General features: G+C 37.4%; 1 protein-coding gene across 3 annotated transcripts in view; it reads right to left on the bottom strand.

Moving 5' to 3' along the window:
- The window catches only part of LOC137173649 (GTPase IMAP family member 8-like), a 115753-nt gene that overhangs the window by 15081 nt on the left and 83131 nt on the right, over positions 1 to 17541 (bottom strand). Inside the window, exon 1 of one of the 3 annotated variants that reach the window (XM_067578570.1) lies at positions 3002 to 3357. The exons of the other annotated variants lie outside the window; for them this stretch is intronic. Coding sequence (XP_067434671.1) covers positions 3002 to 3272 — 271 coding nt within the window. The 5' untranslated portion in view covers positions 3273 to 3357. Of the gene's footprint in view, positions 1 to 3001; positions 3358 to 17541 lie in introns of those variants that run through there. 3 annotated transcript variants of the gene reach the window in all.

Below are 17541 nucleotides of genomic sequence, written 5' to 3'. Positions count from 1 at the left end.
CTTTCATGAGTATCTCCATGTGGAAATGCACCTCTCCCTCGGATGAGAGATATTAGACTGTTCTTCAAATAATCTGCAGTTCCCAGGACAAAAATCGTCTTTTCTATGAGGAAAGAAACATAATATAATTTATATCATATACATACAATGAAAAAGATTAAGACTAAGTTTGTAATAATAATTCACAACTTTTCAGACACATCTTAAAAAGACCAAATACAACTTTATGTGAGTTGCTATAAAAGCTTTTGTCTGGTTGAATTAATTACCTTTAACTAAACATACAAACACACATATGACTATAAATTGGCAAGATGCTGCAAAAATAGACTGTGGCTTATCCATCAATCAAAAAATAGACATAAACAAATCAAGCTTTTAAAATCTTCTTTGGATCAGTGGAGTGCTTTTCACTACATCCATCACTTTAATAGGCTCTACAGGCCCAGATTGGCCATCGGGAACACTGAGCCTGCCGGATTCATCTGCTGATTGGCCTTGGGCCTCAGACCAGTGTAAAAACGCAAAATTATTAAGGTAAATCATAACAAAAACAACACAGAACAGCAACATCAATTCAGATCTGTAGGCATGCAGTCCCTCCTCCCTTTTATTGCTTTTGACCTGACGGTAAGACATATGCCTATCATGACACCTGATTGACCCAACACACGTAGCCTCCTGCATCAACAACATCATCGCCTGGAGACTTTCCAGTCTGTGCGCAAAACACAGTTATGAAGGGTTTTCCCTGCTATTACACTTAGCACAGCGCCTATCGCATTTGGTTTGATTCTGCTGCTGCTTCTGTCCTCTCCTCTGCTCTCGGTCTATGACCATGGGCTGACTTTAGGGATAATTAAAAGGCCGCTAACAGAAGCCCTGAGGGTTCAAGGGTCATAGGCTAAGAGCAAATATTATAAATAGGTAAGACCAAGACCATTAAGAGCTTTATAGTATTAAAGTATTATTATTTATAAGTAAATTGAAAGTAAAGTAAATTCTACACGTAACTCAATCTAACCCAGTGTCATGCCATACCTTCTTTTTCCTTAAAGCAGATTTTATAAGTGTTGTCTTTTTTTTCAATCATTCCACAATCACTGCCCCCAGAATCTTGTCTTATCTGAAAGTGTCTCCTGATCTTATCTTCAAAGAAAATGGATGATGGTATTCATCCATTTTAACTGAACTTATGGGAAAACCTTTAATAGGTATGGCACTTCTCTGCCTGAATTCTACTTCCTCATGACTGCTTGCAAATGGACACACCCAAAAAACATAAATAGTTCATGTTTAGCTTCAGATGGGGCATTTCCATAGTTGGTCTTGTTGTGCAGGAATGGCTATCAGTGTTGTGATGTCATGTAATGATGATGATGATGGTTTTGGACATTTCATCCATTTGATGTGTTGTGATTTCCTATCATAGAAAGATAAGAAACTGATTCAAACCAAAGAAACACCTTCATACAGGAAGTTCTGGTGTAAAACTGACACCCTGCTGCATTACCACACTGACCCACCAGATGTGCTACTGAGACTAAAAACTGTACTGATGTCAAAAATAAAGCAGCTGCTGTCAGCCTGACTATTGTGCTTTACAAAGACTGAGAATTACAATCATATAAAAACATAGATATAATTAATTCGGCATGAATTGTGAACAACCTGCATTTAGTTGCAAGGTTATGGAAGTGATTACAGATGGTGATATACAAGTGAGAGCATAAAGTAAACTCAACTCAGGAGAGTAAAAGTTGAATAGCTGCCAGTGATTTATCTGTTTACTAAAATGAGTTAAAGCTACAGAGAGAAAGTGAAGAGGAGAACCAACAGGGACACTTCTGCTGTCCAGAGGCACTTGAAGTAATTTGGGCTGATCAAAGGATCACTATAAAATCACTGATCCCAATATCATTCATCTCAGTTGCCGATCAGTTTTCTGACAATCATTTAATCAACTAAGCATTGCAGCTTTATACACATTAGTTTCTCTTTTTGATAATACTTGTAATGATTTTATTTAACTATAAATGTATTTGTAAAACCATTCATATTGCAAAATCAATGATGTTCATTTCCCCATCTTTATAAGTTTTTCCTAAAATAATGATGCAATTTTTCAAACTCTCTTATTAATCTCTTCTTTAAAGATTGTAAAACTTGAATTGATTTAAAGATCTATGAAGCACGTTGAATCCAAAGGACCACAATGGAAATAAGCTCTTGGGCTTTATTGTGTTTTATCCTGTTGACAAATACTGAAACAAGATATAATGCCTCCCGCTTGAGGCTGTGCATATATTATTTATATATGTCATATATTTTTTGTATTGTCAAAGAATCTCAACTCTCACAGTCCCACTATGTCAAAAAGTTGCATTTTGCTCTTCAGAGTAGAGCCACGACCAACTTTTTTGTCCTGCTATCATGCAGTTTTGGCAGTGATTTGACTGTCAACACAGCAGTCTCATCTTGTTTCTTTGCAGTACTATTGTTGTCTTTCAAGTCAAGTCAATTTATTTATATATCACCAAATCACAACAAAAGTTATCTCATGACACTTTTCATATACAGCAGGTCTAAACTGTACACTTTAATTTACAGAGATCCAACATTCCCCCCATGAGCAAAAACTTGATACTACTTACCGTGGGCATCGATTCATATAGTTATGTCTGCGCTGTTGTATGATCATTTAATCTGACTTAATGTGTATCTTGCCCAATACATCTGAACCCCTGCAATTTAGACTCTATGTGTTAAAAGGTCTTTATCTCCTACACAGTTCTTTCTATGTTGAAGTAAACCCACTCAAATTAAAGCTGAGACTTTAATGTAGTATCAATTATTTTATTTTAAATTGAATGTGCTGAAGCACAGAGCCTGAAGAATAAAAAAAACATGTAACTGTCCAAATACTTACTGTCTGGACTGTTTCTCCTCACAGAGCTGCTGTTTGGATGTGATGTCATGTTTGTCTTTTCCTGTGACTGACCTTCTGCTCCTGAGCTGATGTTCGGTAACTTCCCCACAAGGTCATTCCTGCTGATCTTCTCTAAAATACTTTTGAACACGTCCACAGCTCTAGCAAATTTATATTTCTGCACCATCAGATCCACCACATCCCGCATCTTCGCCTCCGACAGCTTGTTCACTTTGATGGGTGGGATGTCGCCCACCTTTTCATCCTTCAGGTGCCACTTGAAGTCTTCAAATTCCTTGTCACTTAAATCTTCCAGAAAGTCAAGGAGGTCCTTCTTCGTCATCGTGGCTGTCTGGTAAAATCAGAGACCATTGATAAGAGAACAGTTGTGTTTCTGTCTGTCTGCCAGTATAAACTCATTCTTTCTACAGGATCTGACTGGTTTGACAACAATCCCAGTTTGGCTGCAGTTATTTAAGTGTCAGAGAGTTTTCGAATGTACACGGAAATGTACGTGTTAAAATATACATTTTCTGCCTTAAATGTTGAGAATAAAAGTTCAATCTCATACAATAGTTGTCAAAGCAATCTCACCACAAGGTCCAGTTAGTCTTCTGCTTTCAGAACTAACCTGTTAGTTGTGGTTCAGTGAACTCTGGTGTGTTTACGTGTTTTGGTTCATTAACGCTGGTATGAAAGCTGTCAACCGACAGCTCCTGAAAATAAGGGTCTTATCACAAAGACTCAGTATATTAAACTGAGTATAAATATAGTTGCAATGTTGTCCAATCACCTGATGTTTTTGTTTTCTTCATATAAAAAGTTACTTATTTTGTTCTAATAAAAACAATAATAAAAAATTGAGGTCTGCAGAAATGTAACTATTTTGTGTCGGTCATGAACAGAGTAACCTGATTAACCAAATTAACCTGATTAACCCTGAAACATCCACATGTAAATTCACGTGTGAATTTTGACATGGTTCCCCTCTACAAGACTGATAATGCTGAACCCACCTAAAGGCCTTACCTTCATTACAGGTGATATCTTACTTTTAAGGTACTTTCACAAACATGTTTAAATACCAAACAACAAAAAACACTGTACACACTATGAATATGGGGTCATGTGTTTCTGTCCACCAATCAGGATTAAGCAGTATTTGAATCAACATGTGATGACAATGGTCAGGTTGTTTGTTCATGTTGCCAGGTCCCTGTCAATCAAATCTAGTCAAACCACACCTACACAGTTCTGGCACTTTGAGTGTTACACCCTGAGAATGTTTTTTTCCAAACTTTTACCTTGATTGTTTCAGTTATATATTATATTATGGCTGATACATAAACATGTAGCTGATCATATGAAGATAATGTGGACTACTTTGTACACTATTTTCTTCTAAATAAATCTTTTTTTTTTAGATTTATAGGTAAAGTCCTAAAGTCAGTATTTACATTTAAGCAAGGCAAGTTTATTTATATAGCACATTTCCACAACCAGGCAATTCAAAGTGCTTTACCTAGAGCATAAAAGGCATCAAAACAGAATATAAAAATAACACAAGTAAAAAGACATAAAAACAATTAAAAAGTGTTAAAGTTGGAAATAAAAAGAAGCTAAAAGGGAATAAGACAGATAAAACAAGAGAATAAAAGTAACAGTATTGTTACTTGTAGAAATGTATTGGACTAAAAGTATAAAGTAGGAGAAAATACTGACTCAAAATTACCCTCAAGTACAGTAAAGTAACAATAACTAATGAGTAAATCACCTCAAGTTTAATAATTACACATGCTGACAAAGAAACATATTAACCTTCTCCTTTGTCATCATGGCACCTTGCAAATAATTGAATCTGAACTACAACATGTGTTTTGCATTCTTAAGCTGTTCTTTCCCTGTTCAGACAGTCAAGTTTAAATTCCTGTCTGTCCAGAATGATGATAAAAAGAAATATCTGCAAACATTAATGAAAACATAAAAACATAAAATAAATTATCATGTCAGATGTGAACATTTTCAAAAACAACTTACTCTATGTGTACACTGTGGTACCGTTATGTCCAGCCTCAGTTGTGTAGTGATATTAATAGTAGCAGTAAGAACAATACTGGCAGTAACAGCAACAGTTGCAGTCATACTAGTACCACTAACAGCAGAATTAATACAAGTAGCACTAACACTGATATAACAGTAACAGTAATACTAACAGCACAAGTAAACCCTGACCGTGAACTCAGAACACAAAGAAATGTCACAGGAAGTTCTCTTTGGCTTTAAACATATTTTAAACTCTGCCACCACAATAAACATTATAATGTGTATTTTCCTTTTAGGTAAGTATTAACAGTGTTAAAAATTGCCTATAATAACTGTCTAATTAAAAAGTCATATTAAAAAGAACATTACTGAGCTTTTTTTAGTTTAATTAAATGAATAAATTATTTTTCATCAGGACATGAATTTCCATGCCACATTAAAATCAAACCACAACACAGAAAACAAGTGAAGGGGTTTCAGGTGTTTCAGTGTTGTCCAGCAGAGAGCAGCATAGACCCGCCAACACTGAATACAGCACTGTTATTAGTTTTCATGAGGTGGTGCAGGGCAGCTGTTAAGAAATTAAAATGATGATTTGATTTAAAAGAAATGGAAGACGCTAAATAATTGTCATTTTGCCATTGATTTTCTTTTCATTAGGACACAGTAAATACATACATAATTTTACGGAAGTACATATAACAATATTTACTGTATTTCAGCATATTTATTTCTTTAATTTGTTTTCATTTAGCTATTTTGAATCTTCCATACAAAACTGCAGGAGTCTGATAAACCTTTAAAACTGGGTTAAAATATGATCAGAGTTTACTCCACACACATTTCTTTGGTTTTACTTTCACACTCTATTATTGTCCCTCAGGCAAAGCACATAATAAAAAGGTTCCTACCTGCATTACATTCTTGTGCAGCTAAAACTACAGAAATAGAATAATAACAGTCATAGAGTCACAGTAACGACAGAGAAAACAGGAAGCAACACACACAAACAAGTTAGTATTGCCCTGTTTTCTTTCCTCTCTTTATATCCACAGAAGTTCATTCTTACTCTTCTCTTACGACTTTCACAGTGAAATAAAAATGTTTTATTAACACTCACCCTGCATCAGACGTCAGTTTTTATCTATTTGCTCTGCTCCATCATCTAAAATGACTGATCACTTTCAGTTTTAGTACTGTCACTTACAAGAAATCACATGACCCTGTCCCTGTCAATGTGTGTGTGTGTGTGTGTGTGGATTTCTTTTGGCTTACATGGGTTAAATTAAAAATGGGTTTTGGTCGAAATGTTAGTATTTTATCTCATCTTTGTATTGAATGAATATAAATGAATTTGTGTTGATTATAACAGTTTCTCTTTTGAATGTGGCTTAGTTTGTTAGTCGAGGACAGGTCTTCACACCGAGTTGAAGGGGCGGAGTGAGAAACAAGAGGCATGATGGTGCAGACACACCAAATCTATTGATGGATGTCAAGTCCACAGATCCCATTCATTTTCTATAGAGAACAGGAGATCTCTGAGGAGCTATGAGCGAAGATACACAAGAGCAAGTTTCACAAAGTCTTTTACCGGCCAATTGGACCGCTCTGATACATCACATCACTGAGGGAACAGAAATTATGGCTGGAGATATACTTGTCTTTTAACCACACGTTCACATAGACAACCGTCTGTGTCATAACTATAATTATTCACATACTTGCCTGTGTACTTTCTGCCATTATTGTCACTGCTTTCATGCCTACTGACCCCTGTCACATCCCAATACTGCCCCTACCGTTCATGTGCACGGTCTAGACCTGCTCTATGTGAAAAGTGCCCTGAGATAACTTTTGTTATGATTTGGCACTATATTAATAAAAATTGAATTAATGAAATTATCAATTTTAAGGAAATACGAGTGAAATTCGTTTCTCATTTTTATTTTATTTAAAAAAACAACAACAACAAAAATGATTCCAAGGTATGGCAGCTGCCATACTTGCCATATCCCAATTGACACATATGCAGAAGTGGCATCAATGTTGACAAGAAAGGTGCAGAATTTTTACTCACACTGAATACAAAACCAGGGGTTTATTCCAGAAAGCTGTTTTAGTAAAAACTGAGTTTGTTAACCTTGAGATGAGGGTTTTCTGTTCCAGAAAGAGAGGTAACTTTAACTCTGGGTGAGTTACTGCAGTAACTGACTGTGTGAACCTAACGTTTACCTGCTCACTGGCAGGTTTACTTCAACAAACTCTAAGTTTGTCTCTGTTTCCTCTTGAAGAGCCCAAAGCATCTGTCAGACACAACCTTCTCATTTATTCATTCAATATCAAAGCGTGTATCAAAACACATTTATCAGTGGAGGTTTACTATATGTCAAAATCAAAATCCTGGTTGGATCCTGTCCTCACATTCAAATATGACACAGCATGAATCAGCCTCAGCTCAGAATCAAACCTCTGCATGTCCCTCTTTTATAACACTGTGACTCTGCACACATCATTCAGAGTAGGGCTGTAGTCTCCTGGTCGACTGGTCGATTAGTTGGTCGATATGCTCTCATCCTACCAAATTCTCATTGGTCGAATAATTGCTGTGTTACTTTCATAAGGAGAAAAGTGCTACATCAACAGCCTTCCAGGACTAATCCATTATTTCCTGCGGTGGGAGGGACAGACTAACAAATTACCTGTGAAAACGGGGGTGTATTCAAAACACTCCTGTTTGACACAAAGTCCATGCCTAGAGATTGCCTCCCCATTGGTTTACATTGTAAGGTGTGATGTGGCACTACAACTTTCAGGGCTTATAATATCTAAACCGTTGGAGTTATTACAAAGTTTTTAACAACTTTTGTTCAGCACAGTGTCATAAGTCATGTATTCAAGTTTTAAGCCGATACCATTAATGCCCTAGGAGGAGATAGTGTTTCTTGGGGGTCCAAAATTGGCACAAAGTCGTGCTTTGATGGGCATATTGTGGACTTCCTGTTGGATTTAGGTCAGGGGTGTAAGCATATGATTTGTAGGTCTTGATGAGACGAATAATTGAGTTTTTGGTTCGTTCTTTCTATGACATTCCTACGGGCCGTGGCAGCCATATTAGGTACATAGGTGGCACTATAGAGCACATTTTGGCACTTTGGGGTATAATTTTTACATTTTATCAAATTATTCACCAGACCTGATGTGTGTGCCAAATTTGGTAAGTTTTTGAGCATGTTTAGGGGGTCAAATTAAGGGTTTAAGTGGCGTAATAATAAAGAAAGAAGAAGAGGAAGAAAGAAACAAACACACGAAATACAGTAGGGTCTTCGCCCCTTTGGGGCTCAGGCCCTAATAAAATCCCTGTCATTTGTTGAGCAAAAAATCTGCATGTTGCAGGAATGCACTGGAGAAGGAGACGCTGCTTACCAACAGACAGTTGCTGAGCGCCAGTGAGCTCTGGAGGAGAGAGCTGAAAGCAGAGCCGGAGTAGAGTCCTGTGTTGCTTCTGTCTCATCTTCTGGAGGAATAAACAGCCGGAGTACAACTTGATTCTACTCTGATCGGAGTCAAATTCAGAGTTTATTTTTTAAATTTTTGAGATTAAAAGTGGATTTATTATTTATTTGGACTCTTGCTTCTGAACCTAGCCTGAGCTAACACCAGAGTCACACATCCCTCAGCTGCTGCTTTCAATAATAAACATCTTAAATGCCAGTAAGTTTATATAATTTTAAAGTTACACAGTATGTAGATACCTATGTGTATAAGGGGTGTCATGATTTCGATTCTACATTGAAAATAGATCAAAATGAGCGCTTGATTTCGACCTTCAAAATCAAAAGCAGGACTTACGATTCTCCCAGTATTTTTTTTTCTTCTCTCCACCCCTGCCTATTTGCACATGAGATGATGGGGAAACAACAGAACTAAAAAATCCTCCTTCTTCTTGAAGTTTTTATACTACTTTGTCCTACACCTTGGGACTATAAACCTCCATCCAGAAGGAGGAAGCTGAAATTCACTGTGCAAAGGGCAGGAGTTGTCATTTAAATCGAGCTGTTATCTGCTGTAACTGTCTGGTTTACAGGGACGCTGGGTTAAGCTGTGACTCGCTGATCAGCCTACTAGACCAGAGTTTTTCAAAGCAGGAGACGGGCCTCCCCAGGGGCCTTCAAACAGTTTGAGAGGAGGCTCAGTGAATGGAAGCGAAAAAAAATATTATATACATGTTATTGCACTATTATTAGCCTAAATATGTGTGATTTGCTTAAAGAGATAGTTCATAGATACAGTAGTTTGATGAATTTTACTGTTTTTACAACTTTCCCAGAATCGTAAATAAATGCCTTCAGACAGACCTTTTTTATGTATTTGGTGAAATCTTAAGTATGTCAAACAGCAATATCAGGCTGTCTTGGCTCAATTGTTGAGTGTCTACGGGATCTAATAACATAATCATGATCTCACAGGCATCCAGGAATTGAGTGAAACTAAGCAGGTATATCAGGGGGGATGGGAGGCACCTTTTTCCAAGCCTTGTCTGAGGGGAGGCTCACGGTCTTAGACTTTGAAAACCCCTGTACTAGACCAACAATTTGATTCAGAGATTTTCAGCTGTTGACAGCTGTACAACATCTAGTTCTAAATAAACACAGCAGTCAAAATAACCAGTTCTAGCCCTATTACAGGCAGTTTTATTATTGCATAAAAATTATTTAAAATAAAAAACTATTATCTGTTGGTCCTACTAAAGGAGAGTCTGTGGGAGAGGAGACAGTCAGATAGGGCAGCACAGTGTGGTTCCACAGGCAGCTGGTGCAAGAATACTCACTAAAATCAAAATACACCACTCACCAAACCAATGGTGACCACCACCAAACTACCACCACACCACTCCACTGCAAATCCAGGTGCCACGTCACATGAAAATCATTGCATGTCTCTTGCCCTAGATCTCAGTGTGTGTCTCAAAAAAGGGGTGAAAGACAAAGAGACTGACCACCCTTCAAGCTTGACCTTTTCTTAGCTAAACAACCCACTGACGAACCTGTTCCTACTTCTTCATATATCATCCCCTAATCCAGTACACCTTCTGGATTATTAAGTCTCACCTACTACATGAGGTTCAGTGTTGCGTTGTTTGTCCAGTCAGGGGAATACATTTAACTGACTACAGTTGCAATTCAAACCTGATCTTATCACCAGTGTGACGGCCCCTCTGCTTTGTGCTCCTTGTTGCCGCTGTGTTCTTTGTTTGCAGGGGCAGGTTCCTGAGCACACTCATTAGCAGATTAGACAACACCTGGGCCTGGTGTGCCCCATATATCGATGGCCAAAGTGCAAAACATGCTATCTGCAGAATTTTCTGATTGGCGGATTTCACTTTGGATGATGAGAACAAGGAAGGTTTTTCTGATATTCAGTCTGTCTGCAAGATAATCCCGCCCTTCGTTGTGACAGAAAAGTCACACAACAAAACAAAAACACAACGCAGAGTCCCTGGATGTGTAGAGAGGCTACAGCACGAGTGGGTTACACAATCACTGAACGTTCATTTCCAGCGGACGAGGAAGCAAATACACTGAATTTAAGGAATTTCCCACTTAAGAAATTCTGACCCTAGTATACTACAACGTAGTAACTATTACATTTACTACATCTTTTTACCTGAAAACAGACTTACTTTTATTTTTAATTTAATTTTAATTAACTTAATTTAGAGCATCGTTTTATAGAAACTCTTCCAACTTGCACCAAGTGCTAAAGCTCCTATCTGCACTTTGCGAGGCATTAATATCTAGTTGGTATTGTTAACACATAATATAATAATATAGTCCAAAAACAGTGTATTATGTATTGAGTATCCTTTACAAATAGCATTTTTGTTGGCTTTGAGTACTTTGTGTCAAATAAATGTATTTTGTATTATTGAATACCTGTGTGACTTCTCTTTTTTGCCGCAGTCTAGAGCTGCACTGTCTAGAGCTGCACTGTGAAACCAGGTACTTTTAATAATAAAACAACACAATGTCTCTGTTCCTTATTCAAAGGTCATTATGTATTAAGAGATCAGTGACTTTGTGGCATTGTGACACACACCCCAATCTGAAGAGAAATCCACAGAATGAATATAATGCTACAACCAAAAGAGAAATTTGTGCTCATAACTTGTGACTTTACACACAGATCAGCTCCCAGAACTTCTCTTTGCTGAACTACTTTCTACTATTGACCATCTAAACAATAAAATTCAAAACAACAAACAATTTGAGGATCATTGACATCTCTGGTGTTTACTTGCAGAATCATTTTCTAACCTTTTTAACAACAATTAACTTTATTCTAACACAAATTAGTATTACACATCACATTACAGCAAACTGCAACATATCAACAGGCTGAAAAATACAAATCAGTACTTTCCTGAAAATGATATTGATGAATAATGATGTTTAGGGGAAATGTACTTCGTGGGTGTGCTTAATCAGGTTGTGAGGATATGAATCTATAAATATATGAGTAACTTTGAACACATCATTATATTATACAGCTTTATTATAGAAATAACTTGTCATTTCATCTGATCTACTTTATTCTGATTCTCTTACAAAAAAATGAAGGCGATAATTTAAGTATCAAAAGTGAAAGTAGTCATGATGAAGAGTGGTTCCTTTCAAAGTGTCGGTACCTATTTGACTCTTAGGGAGAGATGAACCACTAGGTCCCATGGCACTCACCCTTCCCATTTAGTGACGTAGAGGGACAGCTGTAGGATCAATAGTCTATTCTGGGAATTTAGCTCATCCTATTCAGTCAGTTGTCTTCATTATCTTGTTGTAATGAAGTTTAATTATGTAAAATGGTGTAATTCTTGGTGTAATTCCATATTTTTTGTAATATGTATTTTTATTGTCATGCTCTTTGTAAAATGTTCACTTTGAAAAAATGGAGACAGTGATAATTAATCATGTGACTCAGATGTATTTATCACATCTGTGAGTACTCATGCAGTTGTGCTGCACGAACCTGAAGAAGCTACAGGTTAAACATATTTTTCACTCCTAAAAAAGTCACAGTAAAGTCATCTCCATGTGCGGTGGTTAATTTTGATTTTCACCTTATATGTTCTTGCGACCGACCAGCACCTGACTGAAAATACTGGCTGCGCATGGGGAGTTCTGTCCTTTAAAATAATGGACAGAACAGGTGCATCAACATATATATATATATGGAAAATAAAAAAAACAAAAAAAACAAAGTCATACGCCGCTGTCCAGGTGCACATGTGCCAACTCTACTGTTGAGAGCTGCTGCCAGTTGCTGCTACTGCTGCAAGCTGCTACAATAGTGTGATCGCTTGCAGTAATCACACTAATTATCAGCCTTGACCTACAGTATTACATACACACATGCTGACACTCACACAGTTTGGACATGGGGATGAAAGGACTGTTTAGTACAACCCCAAACGTTAAGAGATATTACAGCACCATAATGTAAAGCTGCCTGTTCTCTTTTACCCTATTGAAACTGAAGGAGTTATTAGGGCCCGAGCACCGACCGGTGCGAAGCCCTATTGAAACTGAAGGAGTTATTATTATTATTCCTCCGAAACAAACGCATTTTTGAGGGCCTAAACATGCACGAAAACTCATGAAAATTTGCACAGATGTCAGGACTGGCGAAAATTTCGATATTTTATGGGTCTCGAAATAAAGCGGGACAAAATGGCTCGACAGCGCCACCTAGAAAGTCAAGAAAATTGAGCCCCTCGATACAGATTGTCGTAGGAGAACGAAATTCGGTAAGCATATGTATCATGACCAGACGCACCAAAAAGTCTCTTGGACACATACCCTAACGCCAACAGGAAGTCGGCCATTTTGTGTCAAAGTTGCAATTTTGACACCAATTTGGTCATTTCCAGCCCGCATACTTTAACGAACTCCTCCTAGAGATTTGACCTCAGCTGCTTGAAATTCGGTCTTTATAATCTGCAGACATAAGAGATTAAAAGTGATCAAAACGGTGAGTTTTCGTCATTGCCAAGGGGGCGTGGCTGGGGGGTGAATTTCGATCCTTCGCCATGAAAATTGAAACGGCCATAACTCCGGCATAAATGATCCTAAAAGAGCCAAACCTTTTGTGCTTGATATGAGTCACGCCCTGAACACATCCATGTGTCAATACTGGATCTGAGTCATAGCGCCACCTACTGGCAACAGGAAGTAACATGTTTTACACTTTGACGCCCTGTAGGGAGCACGGTGATCGGATCCACCTCAAATTTACTCAGAATAGCCTCAAGACATTGGACTTTGTATATCCTGAAGTTGGTGAGTTTTCAGAGAAAGGTGTTGCCGTGGCGACGCGGCGAATTTCGATGTCTCGCCATGAAATTTCAAAGCCTTATAACTTGACTCCACGTGCTCTGATCTTTTTCAAATTTCATATGCTTGTTAGGAGTCCGGGTCTGAACATATGTGCAGTCTCATATTTTGCGAAAGTCATATCGCCACCTACTGGCAACAAGAAGTAACATGCATCGTACTTTGTCTAATTACTCATAGGAAATTTGGCTGATGCACCTTAAATTAAGTCAGCTAATAAATAAGACCTTGGTGATGCTACATGTGGCAGGTCATGACCCAAAACCAAACGCTGTTACCATGGCGACAAATCCTTCGCCATGAAATACGATACTCTTTTTCAGGGACAAGGGATGCTTCTACAGTCACGAAACTTGACACACCTGTCTGGAGTGACATTAGTTAAAATTCTATGTGGTTCATTTGAATGGGTGTGGCAAAATGGCTCAACAGCGCCCCCTTGAAAATTTCAAAATTGAAGCCCCGCCCACCAGATCAACGAAGAGAAATGAAATTCACAAGCCATATGAAACATGTCAAGACGCACAAAAAAGCCTCTTGGAGTCATATCGTAAGTCCAACAGGAAGTCGGCCATCTTGGAAAAACTGGTCAATTTTCGCCTTTTTTTGGCCATTTCGCATACCTTGTATTTCAACGAACTCCTCCTACAGAATTCATCGTAAGGACTTCAAAATCAGTGTGTGTCATCTAGACTAGTGTATGATCAAAAGTTATCAAAAGATTTAGTTTATATTGAAGCGTATGGGCGTAGCGTGACGTTGAGTTTTGATGTTTCGCCATTTCAGAGGAAATTGCTGTAACTTTAGTGTACATGGTCGTATCTGCCTGAAACTTTGCAGGTTTGATAATAGTCCAGGCCTGAGCACGTCTACATTACGATATTCAATCAGTGATGCAAACTGGCTCCATAGCACCCCCTATGACATATTTCAGGAAAGGAACCTCAGCAGCAAGTAAAATAGTGGACAAGGAATGAAGTTTATCTCCTCCTTAAACTGTCTGAAAATAGCCTGGATCTGGAGAAATCTTCATGACTGTGACTCGAGCATTTCGACTGCGCCCTGCCCCACGTACGACAGGGCGCGAGGGCCCGATCATCGCTGCTTGCAGCTTTAATGTTCTGTTTATTTTCTTACATGAATAGATAATGGGCAAAAAGCAAATCTCTTCATTTGCATGTAATACAATTTAAAAGTTAAATTAAATCCTAAAGGATTTTGGATCAAAGAGACAATTGACAAGATAGGAAACAAGAAAAATGAAACATTTCTGCAACCCTTTCTGGCTTTGTACAATTATTTGCTGTTTTACTGTGAAATAAAGTTTTACCTGTGAGGAAGCTTTGCCAGAGTGTCAAGGAAGGTGATAAGTGACAGACTCAGAAGCTACCAAATAAAAACAAGTAAAATCAAACTTACCTTCACACAGCTACGCTGACATCCTCGTTGGTTTCTGCTCTCTTCTAAACTAACATCTCTCCCTTTAAATAGGCCCTGAAATCTGTCTAGGCAGAACCATATTTCTATCAGGGGTGTCCTTTCCCTTAGACCAACAACTGGTGAATGACAATGTCACTTGTATCATTTAACATTGTTTGCACAGACATCAACAACAGCATTGTTCCTTATCCTAAACCAAAATAAGTACAAATAACATAAATACAAAACCAAACATTTAACTAAATAAAATAAATTCCCTCACGCTTGGTCTTACCCATGACCCTACTGGTGATGTCAGCAAGATCTTAAAATCAGGAAGTGGTTCAGTGCCTCCATTTTGTCTCCTGGCAGCATGGTGGGTGAGTATGGTAGGTTACAACCTAAGCTAATCTATAACACAAGAAACAATAAATAATGAACTTCAATACTTTTCTGTCTTGATTGAACCATAAATGACAGCAATGTGACTGGCTAAACAAACAAATGACAAGTATGGCAGGAAATGCAAAGTTTAATGGAGACAACATGGAGGTCTCACCCACTTTTTCACAGCCTCTAAAAACTATTCAGACAAAACAATCCTAGAACTACTTTCCTCCTCTGATCTTAAGATTTGATATATTTGATACTGACATAGTCAAAACTCTTTCTTTTAACCAGGAAAAATTAAGCTAAATAATTTGGTTTTGGATATAAATAGCTTGACTCAACCAGTGAATACTGAACTGTGTTACTATTGAACATACTGTATGTTTGTATGCTAAGTTCTTCATATATTTTAAGTTGTCATTTATATATTTATTGTCATTTATCTTTCCCCTTAGGCTCAAGTGTAACATGCGTGCTGAGGTTCCTTGAGCTTCAAAGAAATCTTGGTATGATGTGTGCTGAAATACTGTTGGTATTGCTCGAATTATTCCAACGATTATTTGTTGACTCATCAATTATATAATATTATAATACAATTATATAATTGTGTTGTCTATAAACTGTCAAAGTAAGAAAATACACCAATTTTAGTGTCATTTGCAGAAGCCCAAGGGAACTTCTTCACATGTCTTGTTTCGTCCGACCAACAGTCCCAAACCCCAAGATATTCAATTCACAGTGATGTAACATAAAGAAAAGCAGCAAATCCACATATTTGAGAAGCAGGAATCAACACATTTTTGGCATTTTTTCTTGGGAAACAATTATATAAAATTAAGATATTATTGCTGATTAATTTTCTATTGATCAACTTTATCAATTTAACATTCTAACTCCACTTCAAACCCTGCCCATAATACATTTGAAGTTTTTATTTGACTGTTATTTTGTAAACTAATCAAAAGTTCATTTTCATGTGTTTTGTGAACATCTAGGACTAAATCACTCACTCACCAGAAAGCGGCTATTGTATTGGTAAATCAGATAAATATTTACATTTTATATTTAAAAAGTCACTTAAGCATTTCATTGCGAAGTCCTTGTTAACTGGAATAATTAGCAATTAGGACTGTAACACGAATTATTTCATATTTCTTGATACATCTGTTCCCGCAGGATCAAACTGACTGAGTCCTTTGTACATTGCCCTTTGTACAGCAATCGGAGGTATGTTTTAAATTACATTTTCTCTGCATCAGGAGTAGTATATCTGTACTGAATTATTCAAGAATATGTAGACTCAATGCTTTTTATGTACTGAGCTATTACCAGACTACCAGGCTATTACCATCTGTCTGAACCCTGTTCAGACCAAAAATGGTCTGTATTAGTGTTGGCATGTTGCTTCAGGTAGCAGTGAGATGATGAAATATGAGGGATAGAGCCATGCGTTTTGAGACTATTCAGATGCCAAAACACTGCATAGCACTTTATAATACTGCAAGTCAGTATTTTATAACCCTGGCAAGTTTGTTAAGTCTGGAAACATGACCGCAAACATTTTTATATATATAATTCTCAAACACTGGCTTGGGCAACGATGGTTGTTTAAAAAAAAATGTTTAAAAAAAAAATAGAACCATCATAATTATATTATTTTTCGGAAATTACATTAGTCAAACTGTTTCACTGTTTTGTGCTTGATGTTTGTGTGATGTATAATTATTTGTGTAATGATTATTACTTTTTCATTTTCACTCTGGCCCTTCATAGTCTTCCGGTGTATCAGCGCGAGGGTCTCTGAGTTCTTCAAGACCAGCAGTGTAACTTCTCAGTACACTCACAGAAATGTCAATATCTATCAGTACAGTGTTGACATAACATATTTTATGGGAAACAAACTTGAATGCCTCCTGTAGCGTTCTCAAAATTTAAGTAGATTCAATGATAGGTTTGGACTTTTTCAAGTCTATCTCAATACAATATTCAAATGTCAAATGTATATCGACAAAGTTATTAGTGGGCGGAAATTATTCGTCCTATCTCCATAATAGCCGTAAAGCAGTCCCTTCCTATCAGGTAGGATGAGTCTCTAACCGGTCTGCAGAATTACATTGAGTGTGTTTTGCCAGTTATCAAGTGGCTCCACATGATCACAGCTGATGGAGGCCACTGTCCAGTGAGAGCTTGATTCTAACTGATGCTAGCTGGATGCGATGTCCCCAACTGATTTACTGCACAATAGTTGATGCTTCATATGATGTTCACTATCTGTGTAGATTAGTCACTGCATAAATGCCCATCTATAGATGCCTGTTTTTTGTGTAGCTGTCAACATATCCACATTTCTATTTATTTTTTGAGACATTGAGT

The sequence above is a fragment of the Thunnus thynnus genome, chromosome 21 (genome assembly GCF_963924715.1).
Source record: "Thunnus thynnus chromosome 21, fThuThy2.1, whole genome shotgun sequence".
NCBI classification, from domain to species: domain Eukaryota; kingdom Metazoa; phylum Chordata; class Actinopteri; order Scombriformes; family Scombridae; genus Thunnus; species Thunnus thynnus.
Note: the sequence above shows the minus strand (reverse complement) of the source record. Positions and strands in the feature narration are given on the sequence as shown.